We start from the raw sequence: 20976 nt of genomic DNA on the forward strand, positions 1-20976 counted from the left end.
TGGGAACTTTAATTAATTAGAGAAAAGTCTCTTTACATTGATCATGCCAGTATTTTACTAGTATATTCCTATGTAATTAAGGCTTACAGGGTGTTAAGCGGAGAAATTAACAGATAAAGAAAAGATAATGCTGATTATCCAGAAAAATAATTTTGTCCCTAAGGTCTTAAAATTCTTGGATTAAAAATATGGATAGAGATGAGCTAATATTATCTCTTCCCCTTCATTAAAAAAAAAAAAAAAAAAAAAAAAAGATTAAAAAGATCTTGAACCTATTTCCAGATGTCATTGAAGCAGGTCTCACTCAGCTACTGGAACATTCCCTGCTTAGACAAATTAATAATGGAAGAGCTTTAAAAATCAATTTCTAATAAAATAAAACGGTATCTCTCCAAATGAAGGACTTGCTGTGCACAGCTGCTCTTGTGTTAACCATTAGTGGCAAGCGATAGTGTTGCGGTCATGATATTGAACTCTCCAGAGAAAGTCATTACTGAAGCAGATACTAAGAGACTAGAAAGCCTAAAAAATCCATACAAAATGAATCAAAAGCCTTGAAAAACTGAGAACTTCACCTTTTTTTTTGCAAAATATTTTATATTTTATAGCTGTCAGTTCCTGTTAACAACTCAACATTTAAAGGAGCCTTTAAAGTAAAAAAACAAAACAAAACCCAAAATGCTTTTCCAGTAATGCAACTTATAAATCACCAGATAATGTAATTAGTGTGTAAACTGGATAGTTTGACTTTTTACATTGAAATAAGCCTCTTTGAGCATTGTTCCCTTCCTTTTTTTTTGTTGAAATCGAGGAGAAAAGGACATGGGCTGACATGATTTGGATCTAACCATACTCATGGTATGGAAAATCTTAAAATATGTTTAATTGTGGCTTAATTTTCAAAACCTATGTGCTGAATGTTGTAGTTGTGCAAACAGATCCACCCAGTTACAGGATAACGCATTATTTCTGGTGAGTTAGTGAAATTGCAGCCAGCAGGCCACCATACCTTCATGCTGAATTTCTCACCATCTCTGTGTTTTTATGATACAAATTGAAATCTTCGGAATTTGCTCTTATAGGAGAAAAAGAAAAACAACAACAAAATAAAACCCCACAAAACATTTTGTTGCTTCCCTATCTCTTCTCCTCAAGCTCTGATACTTCAGCCCCCATTGAGGGGATGGTAGCTAGTCCAGGTGAAACCACTGTGAGTAACATATTTATTGAGAATGAAATTCAGTTTATGCATGCGGAAGCAGAAATATTTGCCTCTGAACTAAGACAACACAGAGCCATTGGAGGGGTTAATTTTAACTTGCAGACTGCAGTATGTGTTACACGTTCAAATCGCTTTTGTTTCTTTTGGCATATTGGGATCAATAAAGCAATGGATTTGTTTGTGTACGGATTGTTCCCATATAAAACTCATTGCTGAACTGATCTGGGAAGAAACTGAGCACAGTATTGCCCATAACCACATAGGTAATATATTCTGAAAAAAAACTTTGTGAGATGATTATCCTCTCTTTTCTGTATGGTGATGGTGCTATAAAAGTTACAGAGGACATTGCGCAGAGCTATCTGTGTATGATAGATTTTACCTGAAGATAATTTGAGCTCCCGGCAATTTTAAGTCATTATCTGAGTAAAATAGTTAAGAAGTGGCTTTGTTCAGTCTTGACTGAACATCTTCTGTGGTAGCACGGAGTTGGTCAGCAACAATCTCTCTCTTGGGGGGGACAGTACTAATTGGTTATTAATCCAAGGCATTGTTATGATATAAATATCCTGAGTTTTAAATATAGTGGTACAAAACACTTTATGATGATTAATGTTAGGGATTATTAAAGTTACAGCCGTTTATTATTTTTAACTACCATGTCTCATTACTTTTCACATTTATTGAAAAATAACTGAGTAATTCTGTAAAGGTGCTGCTGCCACACCAAAATTCACATGACTTCTTTTTGAGTAGTGAGCTGAGGAATACTACATTTCCCAACTAGTGCGGGCTATCTCATACCTGAATGCAGTTTTGTTCACATAAGTTCACTAAAGGATGATGAGAAGTATGAAATGAAACTAAAGGCAAAGTATAAGCTGTAGGTCACACCTTTGCTCGATCTGAGGAAGACTTTACTGAATCTAGTACAGGGAATTGAATAGTCTGTGTTTATGGATATTTTGAATATCCACATGAATGTTTATTTGAGAGATACCAAGGTAAAATTAAACTTTAACAAATACTTGCTTGCCTAACCCAGTAAATGCTGTATTAAAGTCGACTACCTAGTAACCCTCCGAGATGGAAAAGCAATGAAGTTTGAGTCAGAATAAGATGGTGCTGTCTGGAATTTGATAATTGGCATTTGTTACTTGTCTTATCAGCTTTTAACCTCTTTCCCCAAATGTGTTACAGGGATGTAAAGCTGTTAGTAATTTATCTGTGCCTCTCTGTTCCTTGCACGTGTATACCTAACCAGTACAGCAGGGCAGATATAACTGAAGTCTCATTCAGCAGGACTTTCAGGAAGGCCTCCCCCATGACACTCACCTATGCCTCTGGAATAATGTCATGAATTAAACATGGGCAGATGTAGCCAAGGTCTCCCTTTCCTGAGGAATACTTTCATTTAGGCTTCACCCCTTTTTACTGCATGAATTGGTTTTGCATGTAATCAACAAAGCTGAGAATTTCCACTCTACATGCGCAGAAATAACAGAAGAGCATGCCTTACTCTTGCTTGAAATATAGCCGGGCCTGTATCTCCATAATGCAAACAGCAGAAGTGAGAGGGATATCAAATCCAATGAATAATTTATAAAATATCAAATCTAACCATATGCCAAACAAGAAAAACATCAAAGGAGAACATGACTAAAGCCTAATGTATGCAACAGAGAACTGTGTACTGTTGACATAGTTCAAAGATATTAGTATGCAACAATGAATCACGGTGAGGCTGATGTCTTCAAGACGTTCGGTGAGCCAGGTTCCAAGGCACCTGATTAAAATGCATGTTTTAAACAATAGGTTATATAAATAAAACTGTAAATCTCAAAATCCTTGATCTTCAGTTTTAGTTTTTTAAGAAAATGTGTAATCATCTTTTTGTGTATTTCATTTCTGCTTTCATCTTAAACCGTATAATGGCTTTTGTCAGTGAGATGTAAGCCAGTTTCCCCAAATGGCTTTATAGCATGCTCTGTATATGGACCGAGGCAATGCATGTCTTTTTTTAGTGGTCTCCATCCCTTCTAATTTTTTCCTAAATAATTATATGTGCATAATTACTTTTTTTTTTTTTTTTTGCATGGAGAGAATTTATCATCTTTTAAAAAATTATTTTTTAAAGCATGAGATCAGGGTAAGTTAAAATTATATCTTTGGAGATCCACTGTCCTAAGAGAATTTCAGTTTCTTAGTAATAGCAATTCCAATAAGATCCTTAAATACTCAGAACATTACCAAAACCAGTGAATAGATTTGAGACCATTCAAGGCCACCTAAATTAAAAGTGTTAATCCAGAGAGAGTTTAGGATGAATGAGTAATTTAGTCATGTTAATTCCTGAGGTTGAAGAGGGAATTCAGCACTTCTTTGGTGTAAATGAAATTTCAGATACTAAGTGCTGAGTCCTTATTTATGTTTAGCCATGCAGATGCTTACTATCAGATTATGTTTACTGTTGTAGAAAACATCATAAAAATCAATAGAACTAGTTTTCCCAGTAAACATTATATATCTTAATTAGTGTTTGTGTGATCCTGCACCCATTAATATCTGATGAAAAATTTTGCAGTCAGAGTGTAAATCCAGAAAAATTTCCTCACATGGAAACTGAAGCATGTAGGTACTTGTTATATTTATCTCAACAGAAGGTAATATATTAATTAGGAAAAGAAACGTATTGACATATGGCACAGAAAATGCTGTTTTAAAGTCATGGTAAGAAACAAATAAGGTTTTTAAAGACCTTCTCCAGATTCCTCTGAAGATGCTGACAATCCTTCCAGGACAGTGCATGCTGAAAGGGCCAAGCTAGTGAAAGAGAAGTAGAATTTAGCTGTTGTGTTCACCACTCAGCCTATGTCCCAAAATGAAAAACTGTAAGTGTTATCATTCACAGTAATTTCCAAAAGGAATAGATAGGCTGTGAGTAGTGTGCCGAGTAGTCTATTCACAGTTTCTTTTGTGGGCTAAGGGTATAACTGGACCATTGTAATAGTTCATAGTCTAGTTCTGGTGAATGTCTTCCCTTCCATTGTGCTTTTTAACTTACTAACATAGATATAGCCAGAAAGGGACAGTTTGAACTTTGTTGCAATCCAGGAAATTACTGAAGAACTGTGGTAGAACTGAGTGCAAGGCTTAGTTGCTCGAGTCTTAATGGAAGGAACTCCTCTGAAGAGTAATTTGGAAAGATCTGTCTTCAGATCCTTTCTTTCACTCTGTTTCAACCAGAAGTTTTGAGCATTCTTTCCATAAAGAGAAAGAAAGAAAAAAAAAATTAAAAAACGTTTTTCTGGTTTGTTTCCAATTAAAAAACCCCACAGCTTTTGTTATACAGAGCCTTTTGGTGCTTTTGGAAATATTAGGGAAAGTTTCAGGCATTTCAGATTTTATTATTCTGTGTTTTCTCACAAGTTTAAGTTAGTATTAATTTTTCCACTTCATATTTCTGAAAGATTTGCCACACTATATTTGATCTAAAGGACACGATTCTGAAGTGTGTTCTGTCTAGGCAACTGGTGTTGACCTCAAGGAAATTAAGTGCTTACTTGTCAGGCGGTATTACATTAAAAAAACATTTGTAACTCTCAGATTTTGCAGTAAAATGTATCTGAATTATTTCTCATATTGTCTTCTGTAACACAGACAAAATGTAATTTTAACCCATATTTCTGTAAATTTTAGTTCAGAATTTAGAAAAGTTAGATTCTAGTTCAAAATAGTATGTGAAGTAAGTTACACTATTATCTTCTCGAAGATTATGATATCAGATAAATTGTAGCTAAATGTTCATGTGATGGTTTTCAGTAGATAATTTATGTTAGCTAAGGAGCTAGTCTGTTATTTCGTGAGCCTTTAGAAAATTGATTCAATTTTAAATGAATACCTATGTCAGTATCTACTATTATAGGAGAATATGATGATGTTAGAAGCACTCTTCTTCAGCTCCTGTGTTCGAATTCTCTTTGAATCACCATCCATTTGCTTTGGAGAATGCAGTTAAGGAGTTGGACTTATCTTTTATATGAAAAAAATACCATTAAAAAAAGAAAAGTTTTAATTCACTTATTAGTGGAGATTGCTGAAAGTTATTGTCACATTAGCAGTGTAAATTACATTTTTTCTGTGTTTTGAAATAAATCTAGATGCATACATTCAGATAATTCTCTGTTTATGAAGACTGTCCAAGATATGGGTTGATTAAGAGGCATGGATTTGATAGGGCATAGCCTTTTATTGGATGTTAGTGGAAAGACTAAAAGTTTAGGCAAAGATATAGCAGTGTTGGTCGGTACCTTGATTTATATTTGCTATTTTACCTAAACTACTCATAATACAAACTGAAATGAGTACATTGGATGAAGATTTTGCAAGTGTCAGAGAATGTATTTCAAGGATGGATTTTCAGATGGAATTCTAATGGATGGGTTAGTCTGGACAGACACAAAAAGTCCATGATTGAACATGTGTTAACCATGACTTCAGGCTCATAAAATACTGGTGAATTTAACCTGTGCATACCTAAGTAATGATACCTAAGTTACAAATTTGGCGTATACCAGTCTCAAAAATTCTATTTTCTCATTTCTGGAAATTTCAAAGACCCTTATCCCTTCAAATCACAAAGGACCTGTCAAGTGGTCTAGTCTGAGATCATAGACAATATTGGTATAGAGTTTGAGGTTTGTCTGGTGTGCAACAATATGCAGTGTTTTCTGTGGCTGATAAATGTATACTGATAAATGTGGGTTATGCTCTGTTTAAATGTTCTGGTAACTGATGTGCCAACTCAGGTTATGGTCATTTAGGAAAGGGTTCATTTAGTAAAATAAAAAATAGGCAGCTACTCCAAGCTGGTGGTTTCTTTTATATTCATGGATAGAGATATCATAATTCTTCCCATTTGTCTTAGATGAATGCTTTTTCAGGAAGAATCCTGGAGCTGCCTATAACTAACTTTATTTCCTAGACAGAAAAATTATTAACGACAGGAAATAGCTCTCCCAATACTGTTGACATACAGTAAGAGAGCAAATTGCATAACATTATTTCATTTCCTGTAACTTTTCACATTTTTATTTGTGTTCATTAAGATGTCAAATGGTTTTGAAAGGCTCGCTTTGTTTTTCTGTAAGGAAAAGATGCCTACCCTTGCTTCAAATTATGGTAAAGCTTAGATTAAAAGCTTGCAAAAGGTTATTAATCTTAACATTTTCTTTACAGAGACACAAATATTTCCATCTCAACTTATTTTCAGAAAATATGATACTTTCATGTTGCTTTTCTAATTTGCATTTTTAGGTAAAGCTCTCTTAAGTCAGTGAATAATTTTTTACGTGCATAACTGAGCTTTAGATCAGCACAGTATTATTGTATACAACATTAATTAACTTATAACTGTTTTTAAAATGAAGTACTTTCTTGTCCAAAAAAAAGTTATTTCATATTCTAAAGTATTTTGGTTGAAATTCTCGTTCCATTGAAGTCAGTGGTCAATTATAGTCAATAACTGTTTCTTCAACACAATTTGGCCCTTTAAGGTATTTATCCATATATAGTTTTATTGCATTATATTATATGCTTATATATAAGAATATATAAGTATTTCAAAAACAGATTACACAAATACAGACATTTTTTATCCATACAAAATGTTGATATTTATATAGTGCAAAGTCTGTGATATTGATTCATTATACTGTTGTATTTAAAATACTTAAGATAAAGTTTTTAATTTATTTTATAATTTTTTTTTTTCTTTTTAGCTTCCCCATGGGTAGATAAAAGTCGAACTCCGAACAAAATAGATCTGTATGATGTTCGCAGAAGACCATGGTAAGTTTTCTTTAAAGGACTGATGTATGTATGTCACGTACTTTCTGGATATGACTGTAAAGACAAATTTTTCTCATTATTTATATCTAATAGTCCTTACTTTTATATACTGCTATTTTCTTTTTATAAAATCAGTTAATTCTTCTGAATAAAGAATTCTCAAATCATTCTATTTGTTATGCAATATCTGCTATATTGCGTCATACTGTTGCATTACATGGACCTTTTCGAAGGAGGGTATATATCAAATAGATATAAGGCAATTAAAAATTTTGATATTGTGCAAAATCAAATGTAATTCAGATTATTAGATTGAACCATTCTTCCAGACTTTTGCAAGTGTTTAGACTACCAAAAAAATCACTAGACTGGTAAAAGACAGAGAACAGTGGGATTGTTTCTCATTATTTTTTTCTGTAAGCCTCTCAAGGCATAATGCATATTGATACTGGCATTCATACTAGTTGAATATATTCTTTCAAAGGACGAAGTATTTTTCCCTAAGCTGGGCTGATGTAATAATTCATCAAGAATCTTTAGCTTTGAAATAGCATTCATGTTTTTCAGTTATCAACACCTGAAAATAGTGAATTTTGATCAGTGTATCCTACTTCTAGGCTTTCCTAATGCAGTTTGGACTTTGGTTTACTTAGAAGACACAGCACGAAAGAAAATGATGGCACATGGTTTTCTTCTAGCTACAACAGGGGGATTTTGTCAGTTCACCTAGATTTGGTTTCGAGAACGTAAAGTGTCTTCCATCACACGCAACAAATGTGTTTTCAAGTTTGTGTCATTTGTACCCTTTATTTATTTCAGGTATATCCAAGGAGCTGCATCTCCCAAAGACATGCTTATTTTAGTTGATGCGTAAGTGTTTAATGTCTGGATGTGGACATTAGAGGGATAAAAGTACTTAGATATACTGAACAAATCACTGTATGCTGAAAAAGAGAGAGATTATTAAGAAGTCCTTATATGCAAGGATCAAAAATCTTGGTATGAACAAAATAAATACAGAGGAAAAAATAATTCCAAAAAGCCCAAACCAAACCTGAAAGTTATCTAAACTGGGCACAAGTGGTTTTTAATTACTTTAATATTATTCTGCTTTCAGCTTCTTAATACTGAAGTAATCAATTGAAGATTTTCATGTGCAGGCCAAGATTTGTTGTCAAATACAAATCTAAAACTAGATGACTAGAAGCATGAAAGTAGATTTAATCATGATTTCATGAGCCTGAAAGATGAGAATTTATGCAGACTTCGCATGTTTTACCATATATATTTAAAAATTGCCAAGTTCAGTTACTATAAAACATTAATAAAAAGTGAGCAAAGGAATTCATAAAAGCTCTCTCTTTGCCTTGGCAAGGCTTCATTTGTTTAGCTAATGTTGAGGGACTGAAGGAAGCATTGAACCTGATGTGTCAAACAGATTGCTTTATGCTGAAAAAATTCTCAGTAAGAGAATTTGCATTTAATGCTTTTAAATGTGAAGTGCTTTCATATCAGCAGTGAGTTTTATCAACGTGTTATTTCTGCACTTCAGCTTATCTTTTGCCTTGAATCAAACAAGCTGTCATTTGGGTATCTGAAAATCTAAAGCTATGTGTAGGAGTATAAAATGTTTAAATAATGCATTGGTTCAAGGTGGTAAACTCTCTCGGATTTCTTGAAATGAAAATGAGCAAATGATGCATCATTATGACTTCATCTGAGCCACAAGACTGGGACTTTGAATGCCAGTTTTGGACTTTATTTTTTATTATAATAATGTAATAACACTAATGGTGAGTTGAAGAATTCAGGAGAATTATTGACAATTCAAGTGTGAAAGTTGGTGACAGTGCTTGTTGGTGCTCTGTATTTTCTTTTTACATTTTAAATAAAATTTGTTACATTCAACTTTTCTATTATCTTGTGGATTTCTGTTAGGAGCGGGAGTGTCAGTGGATTGACATTGAAGCTGATCCGCACCTCAGTCATTGAGATGTTAGAGACCTTGTCTGACGATGACTTTGTGAATGTAGTTTCAGTGAGTATTTGTTCTTTCCACAAAATTTGCATTGTCAACAAAGCCATAAGAAAACTATTTTTAACGCCAGATATGAGATATTTGAATGTTAAGCTGCTAAGAGACTTAAAATACGTTGCAAAATACCACATTTGGCTTACTGTTTTCTTGCAAAGTATAGATTTGTTGCTATCTATACCTTTGAGTGAAGGGCTAATTAGCTGCAGTAAACAACGAAGGAGGTAAAGCAAAAGTCATATAAACAAACTTCTGTGTAGCCAAATTCTCCTTTCCAATACTGGTCTGTGTAACACGTCTTCTATTTGATTGGCATATGCAAATTCTCTGAAATAATTGGTGGTTCCCAGGTTTTATATTGTGGTATGAGATAAAGTGATACAGAGAAGGTAGGGGAAAGTTCCTTCTTCCAAACAGCAGACATTTGGGTTGCTCATGTTAATTGATGCGTGATGACAGAAGATGTACAGCCATACATCTGACCTGCCAAAGAGGTGCACTTGAGCAGTTCTATAGGTAGCAATTTGATGGGTAGCAGAGCAACGAGCAATTTTTCCCATAATAAGTAATGTAATAGAGGGGAGGATCCATGAAGGAACTTAAAAATGCACATAATTTATGCATACAGAGACAGCATATGTGATGTGCAGCTCAGAGGGTTATTAGGAGAGTAGGATTGTAAGGATTGCCAAATGAAGGTGACACTGGCTTTTTCGAGGCTGGCTTTTCAGCAGATCAGATCTTTCAGAATATGACCTGAAACGTTAGTGCTACATGTAATTACTACACTTCAAACTTGACTATGAGACTTAAAACTTCTGTTTCTATATAATAGAGTTTTTAAATAGCTCTCTAAAACAGTTTTGGGATTTTTTTTTAATGACATTTTGGTCTTTCTAATATTTGCTTGGAATTTAAAGTGCAAATTCCTGGTTTTCAAGAAAGCTGAAGACAAAATAAAATAGATTTGGGGAAATGAAAGATGGCACGGGCAACTTTCAGTTTTCAGGCTAATACCTTGAATGTCATGCTCTAGCCTGGAGCAAGGCTTTTTTGGTGTTTATTAAGATGTTGAACTGTAGAGCTTTGATTCTAAGAATTTAGGATGGGAACATACTTGACATACTTTTAATGACAAGAGACAGCCTGCGTGGTAAATAACTTTGGAATTATTTTGGAGGCAATTTTCAACTTCTACAAATGTGTTGTAGCCAGCCTCCAGGGAGAAAGACCTGAAATATCACTATCAGAAATCTCTTTGAACACTGCTTATTGCTTCATTATTTGCTCTCAGTCTAGCTAGACCTTCCTCCAAGTAGTAGAGAGAAGCTTTTATTCGCAATGGCATTTCCTTTGTTAAAGTTTTTAATAGCAGATTAGACTGTTTTCTTTCATCTAAATTGCAGTGAAAAAGAAAGAAACTAACTTTTTTATTACTATTATTAAAGGAAATAAGCTTTTCTGTAATGACATTAGAGATCTGAAATCTTGTTGTTAGGTTCACTGGTTTTTAAAAAAAAGATTCTAATCTTAAACTGCTAGAAATTGATTACTGCATTCAGTGGAGCTGTGCCAGCTTTTGCTGTTGGAAGATCTGGACCCCCACTACCTCCTGATTTACACAGCTTTCCAAACTCTTTCCTTCATTTACTCCCAGCTGACCAGAAATAGTGTATCTTGACGCTAAGCCTTCCTTAGGCTGAGGGTATTTTATTAGCTAAGGTTCAGTGTTATTCTAGCAAGGCCCTAAGGTTGGGATTTGTGTCGAAAAAAGACTAGAAATCTTTGAATATTTTCTACACTACGTTTTGCCAGTGGTTTGTAACTTACAGTATGTAAGAACCTTTCTTCTCTGAATGAACTTTAGAGGCACACATCAGAGATTTGACTGCAGAACTGAAGAGGACTTTTTGGTTGTGTTGCATTCATCCTCAGAGGAAGGCAACACTCACAGAAGTACACGTAATAGAACATGGCATCTCTAAATCTTTTGTAAAGTGCTATTTGATGTTGGGCATTCATGATTTAAATTTCCATATTAGATCCTTTCAGTATTGCAATTACTTTTGTATAACCTATGTTTTCATGTGTTTAGGTGACTTATGTATTGGAATTATGGGAGACATACTGTTCTGACATTTTCTTTCTTTAACAGAAAGAGAATCATATGCTATAGATGGGAAACAAATGGTTGTACTACTACAAGGCATTCTTTAAGTGAGAGAAGTGAACACTGAAGTTTGGTCTTTTTTTTAGGATTTTTCCATTTTTTTAGTTTGCTCAGGTTTTGCACAGTCCAACCAAAGCCTCAAACCAAATTAAGCACCAGATGTGACACTGCCTAAGAAAGTGATATATTATCATACTCAGTATTATTTGTTCTTAAGATAATTCACAAAAGCATATATACAGGCCTAACTTTTAGAAAGCATTCATCCACTGCAAAGTTGGTATTAGCTGCTGTGCTGTTTTCCTGTATGTTGTTTTATGTTTGGTTTAGATATCATGACACTTGAAGTGAAACAGTACATTGGAACAATCAGGTCATCGAGAATTGCATATGACTTTCATTTAAAAGGATTTCTTAGATGGTCTGAGATCTCATCTTTATTCAAATATTGAATTCTTCACTTTACTGCTTAGTTTTTTCCCACTTATTCTTCCTTTTATACCTTTGGTGAAAAGTCTGATTGTGATGATTTATTAGGTTTATGTACTGTGTTAAAAGGCAGATGGTTCATTAATTCATGTCTAATTTTAAAATAATCTAATTTTTCTTTTTTTTAAATGATCTGAGGATCATATAGAGATCCTCATATGGAGGTCAAGAGGGGTGATTCTGCCCCTCTACTCTGCTCTGGTGAGACCCCACGTGGAGTACTGCATCCAGCTCTGGAGTCCTCAGCACAGGAAAGACATGGACCTGTTGGAGCGGGTCCAGAGGAGGGCCACGAAAATGATCAAGGGGATGGAACGCCTCTCCTATGAAGAAAGGCTGAGAGAGTTGGGGTTGTTCAGCCTGGAGAAGAGAAGGCTTCAGGGAGACCTTATTGTAGCCTATCAGTACTGAAAGGGGGCTTATAATAAAGATGGGGACAGACTTTTTAGTAGGGCCTGTTGCGATAGGATAACTGGTAATGGATTTAAACTAAAAGAGGGTAAATTCAGACTAGATATGAGGAAGAAATGTTTTACAATGAAGGTGGTGAAACACTGGCACAGCTTGTGCAGAGAGGTGGTAGATGCCCCATCCCTGGAAACATTCAAGGTTGGACAGGGCTCTGAGCAACCTGATCTAGTTGAAGATGTCCCTGCCTGATGGCAGGGGGGTTGGACTAGATGACATCTAAATGTCCCTTGCAACCCAAACTATTCTATGATTCCATGTTTCTATGACATGATAATACAGAAAAGATCATCACTATTCTTCACAGAATATTCCATAACAAAGAAAGCATGTCTAAATCAAGTATAACTCCAGTTCTTTCTTTATAAATCCAACCCCCAAAATATCAACTTAAATATTTTGTTCTATGTCAAAGAAATGTAGATTGATTCAATATGTTTCATGTTATTGCTTAAGGACATTTTTTCTTGAAGCATCCTGGTATTAGACATCATTGGTTAATTAAAAAGTTCAAAAAACTAGGTGATAATTTTCAGTTAATACAATATTAGCAGATGCATATAGAACACTAGTAATAACCGGAAGTTATCTACAATTTTTCTTTCCTTCCTGGATCTTTTGGCCAAGAAAACAACAGTTGTTTTATGGCTTGTTAGTTTTAATAACCATAGAATGTTTACTAATGAGGTTTTGAGTTAACTAGAGAGCTGTTTTACCACTAACCTCTGCCAAGATGTTGTCCCACAAAACCCACGTGTATGATGATTCATGCCCACAACTGAGAGACACGGATTTAAGCTCATGCCAATCACTTCTAGAAAGTGACAGGATGATTTAATCAATCGTGCTTTTTATATGAAGAAATCCCAGGGAACAAAAAGCTTAGAAGTAGAGATGTTAAAATACATTAGTTTTACTGATTTAATATAGTTCTTGCATTTATTTCCAGCGAAAAAAGGTTGAATGAACTATTAAGTCACATAAAGATTGCCAGGGGTTAATATGTCATGATTTCCTCTAGGATTTGCATTTTTCTTATCTGAAGTGCTGTGCTTTGTTGCAGAAAGAAAACCTGCTGTTTGAAAGAGCTTAAATGTATGAGTAATACAGCTGTTTTCCCACTAATCCAGTTATATGCTTTGATAGCAGTAAGTGGTAGATGATAGGGGCAGCAATTCCATCCCAGCACGCTATGATTTAGTGACTTGGTTTCAAATGTTGACACAGAGAGTGTAATTTGTTTATGATTGTGGGTAGGCTGCAGTTTGCAGGAGAAATGTATTTCAACTTCAAATCTGTAGAGGTGGGAAAAACCACACACAGGAAAAACCTACCCTACAGCAACAAACACGTTAAAGGTCAGAAGCTGTAGGATTGTTTAAAATCACTTAGCTTTTGTAAAAATCCAAACTACTATTTACTGTTTAGGAACTGGAAATTAAATGTTATGAGCATACTAGGGATAATAGAATCATGATCTGGGAAAATTGAAAGCTCATCTCCTGTTCTTGTGCAGTTCTGCACATGGACTAAAGTCAGGGGAAAGGAGATTTCTGGATGAACTGGTTTCAAAGAAAAAACCCTGCACCCAGGCTATGAAATTATTGTTGAAGATAAAAGCAATCTGTGGAAGATACACCCCTTTTTCCACTGATTTTTAATAGCAACTTACCGTGTAATTCCCACAGCTCAGTGGTTGCCAACCTGTTTATTTTGCCCCCCTAATTCCCAAATTGATACAAGCTTTATGTCTTCCGAATTAAAATATTTATTATATGATAATGGGGGGGAAGTTTCATAAAGAGCTTTTCAATTTATCAAAAGACTCTTTTCTCTTTCTGCTGCATGTTCCTTCCTGCATTCTGCAGTTCAGATTGCCGCTATATTCTCTTAGATACAGGGAAATATTCCTTCCTTCTGGGAAATACTTTCTTAAGCTTGTTTAAAAACTTATCAAACATGACATGGGTGGAAACCTTAGCCTGAAGCCCTATTGAAGGGAGGGGAGTGCTAGATTTTGCAACCAGGTAACCTGTCATGCTTATGTTTTCTTTGTTAGAAGTTTTAGATTTGTATGAGTGTACTTCTGTTCAACTGGCAAAAACTTCTAGAAATTTCTTTAAAATTCAGTTTCCTTTATTACTTCCATTTAAAATGTTTTTAGTGAACCTTAAATTAAATTACGTACTCAAATAGACTAAGACATATTTTCTTTCTGTGTTTTTGAATTTTGACCCAGAAAAGTTCAGTGGTGGTCAGTTTTTCTAAATAATCAGTATCTGAGGAAGTCATCAGACACAATAATGATAGCAGTGTGAGATACTGGCACGTAAGTAGTTGTATGGGTAGATCTAGAAGAGGAGATGAAAAGGACTCCTGTATGAAGGGGCTTGCCAGCAGACTTGTTAATGTACTTCAATCCTTACTTTCCCATTCTCTGAAATGGACAATACTAAGGAGAAAACATAAAGGTGCCTGCCATCTTTTTCATCATTTGACAAATTAAAAAAAGATAGAGAATCAAGTTCCCACTGTAGGTCTGTATAAGCATCTCTCTTACTGATTTAATGCTAGAGCATTTCAGGTAACGAATCACAGTTGCTTCTATTAAGTATACAGTCTCCTCAGCCTCATAGCTATGTGAGGCAGTAAACAAATATATATTATTCCTTTTTTGGGATATTTGTTGTTTGTTTTTTGGTTTTTGTTTTTTTTTTTCCTGTAGTCAATGAAAAGCAATATAAAAGCATGTTTAGAACTCAGTGTTGAACTTTGTCATCCTCTTAACCACAACCCCTGTAATTGTATCATGACCTTGCAGTTTTTCTTAAGTGAATGGCTCATTTTCAAGACAAGGGGGAACAATGATAGCTGCAGAGAAACACATCCTCATAGGAGTGTTCCTTAATGGAAAATCATTAACATTTCTTAATGGAAGATCATTATCTTGCACCTTCCCTATTCAGGGACCAAGTGAATTGTTGTATGTATTTTCATACAGGTATGTTTAGTAAGACCTGTAGGTGCTGGATTAAACAAAGCTTGAAGAAGTTATGGTCAAAATCTAGTATTAAATCTCTGCATTGCTAATAATTGCAGGTAGAGCTAGGCTATGTATCTGTGGAAATATATCTATGGGAAATATGTCTAGAAGACATGTTTTGCAAATGTAATCATAGAATCATAGAGTCATAGAATCATTAAGGTTGGAAAAGACCTCTAAGATCATTCAGTCCAATTGTCAACCCAACACCAACATGCCTACTAAACCATGTCCCTAAGGGCCTCATCTACACGTCTTTTAAATACCTCCAGGGTTGGTGACTCACTTCCCCGGGCAGCCTGTTCCAAGGCTTGACCACTCTTTCAGGAAAGAAATTTTTCCTAATGTCCAATCTAAACCTCCTTTGGTGCAACCTGAGGCCATTTCATCTCGTCCTATCGCTAGTTACATGGGAGAAGAGACCAACACCCACCTCGCTACAACTTCCTTTCAGGTAGTTGTAGAAAGCGATGAGGTCTCCCCTCAGCCTCCTCTTCTCCAGACTAAACAACCCCAGTTCCCTCAGCTGCTCCTCAGAAGACTTGTTCTCTAGACCTTTCACCAGCTTTGTTGCCCTTCTCTGGACACGCTCCAGCACCTCAATGTCCTTCTTGTAGTGAGGGTCCCAAAACTGAACACAGGATTCGAGGTGCGGCCTCACCAGTGCTGAGTACAGGGGCACGATCACCTCCCTGCTCCTGCTGGCCACACTATTTCTGATACAGGCCAGGATGCCGTTGGCCTTCTTGGCCACCTGGGCACACTGCCGTCTCATGTTCAGCCGGCTGTCAACCAGCACCCCCAGGTCCTTTTCCTCTGGGCAGCTTTCCAGCCACTCTTCCCCAAACCTGTAGCGTTGCCTGGGGTTGTTGTGGCCGAAGTGCAGGACCCGGTACTTGGCCTTGTTGAACCTCATACAGTTGGCCTCGGCCCATCGATCCAGCCTGTCCAGGTCCCTCTGCAGAGCCTTCCTACCCTTGAGCAGATCAACGCTCCCGCCCAACTTGGTGTCGTCTGCAAACTTACTGAGGGAGCACTCAATCCCCTCGTCCAAATGAAGATGAATATTCTGCAGATAACAATGGAGAAAATTTGGGAACTATGAAAACCCAGCAATTGTTAAAAAGTTAGAAAGAATTTTCTTTTTTTGTGGATTAATGAGAGTAGGAATAGAAGCAAGAAATGCAGCAGTATAAACAACGTCATGAAATTTTTGTCTGCCCACAGAATTACAGTTTCATTCTGCTTTGCCTCTAAAGAAAAAGTCGAGAAAGGAGTAAATGACACTATATGAAAGCATTTCAGGTGGGGCTGGAGTTGAGAGGAAGATTAGTGTAGGGAAGATGTTATATTAGTTGGCTTTTTTGAAATGAGGTTAATTAACTTCAATGGGACCCTGATCCTCAGGAAAGCAAATTACCCAATTTCTATCAAGAAAAAGAAAAAGTGAAGGACCACTAGGAGCCAAACTTCTTGTCCTTTTCATCTGCCATGATGAACTAGAAATGTTTGTACAACTTCAGTGACATGGCTAGAGGCAACTTTCCATCTAAATAGTGTATGGATTGATGGTTCAGTTTCTCTCCTGGGAGGCAAAGGATGAGTATTTGAACTCAGATATTGACTGTATGTCTCCTTTGTCCTGGCTGAATACTGTTACCTAAATGTGGATCGTATCACTAATTTAACACAAAAGGGATTGTCTCAGATTTTACAAAAAAAGATTGTAGGTGTCTTCTCTCAGGACTGAAAGTGGTTTAGGGTTGATCACTTGGTTCTTGAAAGCATTTTTTCACAGTCCTCAGTGAGTCATCTGAGAAGCTGGATTTCAGATACACTCTCAAACTCACAGAATTTGACCTTTTTTTGGCTGTTCTGGAGTTCATAAATAAATAGGCTGATAACTGATTTGATCACAACTGAGAAGCGCTGTCGCTGGGGAAAACTCTTGCGTCCATAGACTCTCAAAACCGTCAGATAAAAGTACTGCAAGAATCACTAGTGGAGGCTCAATAAATTTGAATGGCACATAAATAGTGAATATACCTCAACAAATTGTAGGGAAAGATTCTTGTTGTCTTCATATCAATATTTAATGCTTTCCTGGAGGATGCACTTTAAGCAAACATCTACCACTAAATGTAATTGTTAAGGTCTATTACAGAAGTAACCAAGGAAATTTTAAGGACCAGTGATATGTGGGTGGTGAGACAGTATGCAAGAGGTCAGATTAGATTATCTCATTGCCCTTTTTAGCCTGAAATCAAGAATACATAAAAGTTTTGGTTGATTGGTTGGTTGATTGGTGTTTTTTTTTGTTTTGTTCTGCTGACTTAAATTTTTATCCCAAGTAGCTGGGATAAAACCTTAGTTACTAAAGGACTGGAAAGTACTTCATCATCCTTGTGTGATACGAATACTTTAGCCTTCATCTTTGTAAATAGGGAATATTTACCAAGTATTTTTTTCTTTTCTGTGTATACTTAACAGTTTAGCCATATCTATCTAGCAACAGATGTGTTCACTAGTTAGGCTTTCTCTTATTCCTAGTGTACTTAAAAATTCCTTGTTATCTTCAGTTTAACCAGCCCTACAATATTGTCTGTGCAATAAGACAGAACAGCAAATACTTGTATAAAATAGACATATACAGAATAGTCCATGATAAAGTGGTAAATATCAAGTGTTACTTTGCTGTCCCAGTAATAATACTCCCTATGATACTTGCTAAGAATTGTTTTTGATATCTGTGTTAAAATAATATGCCAGTATGTAAAACCAATATAACACGAAAACTATGGTGATGTTAGTGCAGGGTCAAGTCTTCTCTCCCTGAGAATTATAGCTAGCACCAGGGACCGTCTCCAAAAGCCAAGTTGCCATGTTCAGCTCAGAATTGTGCTCAAGCTAGTAAGCCTTTGTAAAAGTACAGACAGCCAGATCCCATGCAGAAGCTGCTCATGTTTGTATTCAAAGGCCACCTAGCCTGATATATTGCTAGGGAATTTAGAAAGAAAGCATGTGTTTCAACAATTTTTTCCTGATTTCTCATTTAAAGTGAGCCTTACATAGCTACAAATAAACATGAGAAACCTTTAGAAGATTAAGTTATTTTTCTTTTAGAGTTTCAAAATAATAACCAAGCCATCTGAATTTAGGGATTTGTTTGTTTATACATATATTATTTTACCTGTTAGGGGAAAGCATATTATGCCAGATTCAACACTCCAAGAGAGGTGAGGCTGCCACAGTTCCATGCCACAGATCCAACCAGTAATGAGGCTGAAAATGTATTCCCAGTGGGCACATGAACACAGAGCACGTGTGTATGCTACATAACATATATTCATGTATATACATACATACCAGGCCAGCCACACAGGTAACACAGGCAAATGCAGAGCATGCCCGTGAACACAGGCAGCGCCAACAGCCTCATCCTGCTGAGCAGGATGGAAGTCTGCTGGTGAGAATATATACGTATGTGTGTGTGTGTGTACTGTGTGGATCTCTCTAGCAGCTGGGCTCAGACCCTCCATCTGCCCCTGGATCTCAGTCTGCCACCTAGATATACAAGCCTCCGAGGCTGCAGCCCCATCCAGTTGCTGATAGAGACCATCTCACGCACGCGCAGAGATAGCAAGGACTGCCTGGTCCTCATAGCCAACCCCTCTGTGATCTCTTAGAGCCACACACGTATGGATTTCACCTCTAGACCCACAGGACCAGCACTTTGTACTCACTCCAGCTGCTGGTACCATGGACACATGGATCCCTGTGACCCACAGTCCCACTCCAATTGCTGGCACTGAAGTCCACTGACTTTAGTCTCTCTAGCTGCTGCAACACAGACACACGGGCCATGAGACCCATGTTCTGACTCTGGTTGCTGCACTCACAGACATACAAGCAGAAAAGGGAGTCCCTCATCCAGAAATGGAGTTTAATAAGAAGGCAGGAAAGACTGCACTGATGAGGTGGAAGATGTGGTCAGACAAGCATACTGACCAGCAAACTATTTACATGGGACCAACAGTTTTTCCCCAAACCCCTCTATTTTCCCACACTTTTTTGTCCCCAAATCATCTGAATCCATCCCTTTCCTCACCCTGGTTCCTCCATAAAATATTCCATAGTAAGTCCTTTGCAATCCTGAAATGCTTTTCCCCTGCATCCCATAATGTCTCCAATACAACCTCCCTGAATCCAAAAGAGGGGTTATTGTATTGTAAATTATTGCCTATGCCCTAATTCTGGTTAGTGGAGGAAAATGAATAACAACTCCAGAAGACAAATCATCCTGACTATATTGAGGACAAATTCCAGCCAGGAGGCGCCTGTCTGTCTCCACTGGCTGTGGGGAGAGCCTGGCTCACTATCTTGGACTGGGCTCCCAACTGAAAGATCGCTGAAATAAGATGAGCTGAATCATACTATCTCTGCTCAGGTGAGAATGCAAAGTGGAGTCAGTGGGAATAAAAACAACAGGCAACTTTTGGGATTTTTACACCTTTTTTTTTCTTCTTTAGTGTCACTGTTTGCTTTAACACATCAGCTAAGTTTTTACTATTGTGTTATTAACTGCAACTTTAGTTTGCTGTGGAAGGAAAATGTTCAAAAAGTTTATAAGAGAGAAAAAAGAAATGGAAAGATTTGGAAAAAGAATAGGGCAAATCTTAAAACAAGATCTGTTTCATTTTAGATCTGTCACAAAGTGTTAATTCTAGGGAATAGAGTACTTGAATGCATGAAGATCTAAAGGGAATGGAAATTAGAAGCTGAAATTCTACATTAGGATATCAGGAGCAGGGACGTTGCTGGAAACTGTATATTTATTACTGTACAGTATAGGTGACAATTCCAGATGACTAGAAAAGTCACCTCCATTCCCACTTTGAGGGATTGCTTTGAACATCAATACAGATTTTTATTGTCTCCTCTTATAGTTGTTAAATGTCAGGAAGTCAGATTTCTAACAGCACATGACACGGGCTCTCTAGTATATTAGTAGTATTTAAAATGAGCAGGATAATAGTATATAAAATGAGACGATAGCTCTACTTCATGATTCCACTGGTTAATAAATCTGTTGGCTCTTTCCAGTTTCTTAATTTTTAGTAGAGCACAAGTCTTACTGAAGAGAGTCCTGCTACATGTAAGATGTATCATTGATCCTGTGAGTTTTTATGGCACATCAGATGCTGGACTAAAAGTGCATTTCTGTGTCAGCTTTCCAAGCAGCAGATAATTATTAGCAGGCATTGTGCAAGTATAATTAAAAATTTGTGGTGCGTGAATGGTCTCTCGAACAATGAACTCATTTCTGAAGAGGCTGGGCTGGGATGGCTTTAATGATTCTGGGGAAAGACGACTCATAGAATTATAGAATCATTAAGGTTGGAAAAGACCTCTAAGATCATCGTGTCCAACCGTCAACCCAACACACCATGCCCACTACACCATGTCCCTAAGCGCCTCATCTACACGTCTTTTAAACACCTCCAGGGATGGTGACTCAACCACTTCCCCGGGCAGCCTGTTCCAAGGCCTGACCACTCTTTCAGTAAAGAAATTTTTCCTAATGTCCAATCTAAACCTCCCTTGGCGCAACTTGAGGCCATTTCCTCTCGTCCTATCGCTTGTTACTTGGGAGAAGAGGCCAACACCCACCTCGCTACAACCTCCTTTCAGGTAGTTGT

General features: G+C 36.6%; 1 protein-coding gene across 2 annotated transcripts in view; it reads left to right on the forward strand.

The window, feature by feature from the left end:
* The window catches only part of CACNA2D1 (calcium voltage-gated channel auxiliary subunit alpha2delta 1), a 436751-nt gene that overhangs the window by 319826 nt on the left and 95949 nt on the right, over positions 1–20976 (forward strand). For both annotated transcript variants that reach the window (XM_075144442.1, XM_075144450.1), the window contains exons 8-10: positions 7003–7072; positions 7892–7942; positions 9011–9110. In XM_075144442.1, the coding sequence (XP_075000543.1) occupies positions 7003–7072; positions 7892–7942; positions 9011–9110 (221 nt within the window). The remainder of the gene's footprint in view (positions 1–7002; positions 7073–7891; positions 7943–9010; positions 9111–20976) is intronic.

This window comes from Calonectris borealis, chromosome 1, assembly GCF_964195595.1.
Source record: "Calonectris borealis chromosome 1, bCalBor7.hap1.2, whole genome shotgun sequence".
NCBI classification, from domain to species: domain Eukaryota; kingdom Metazoa; phylum Chordata; class Aves; order Procellariiformes; family Procellariidae; genus Calonectris; species Calonectris borealis.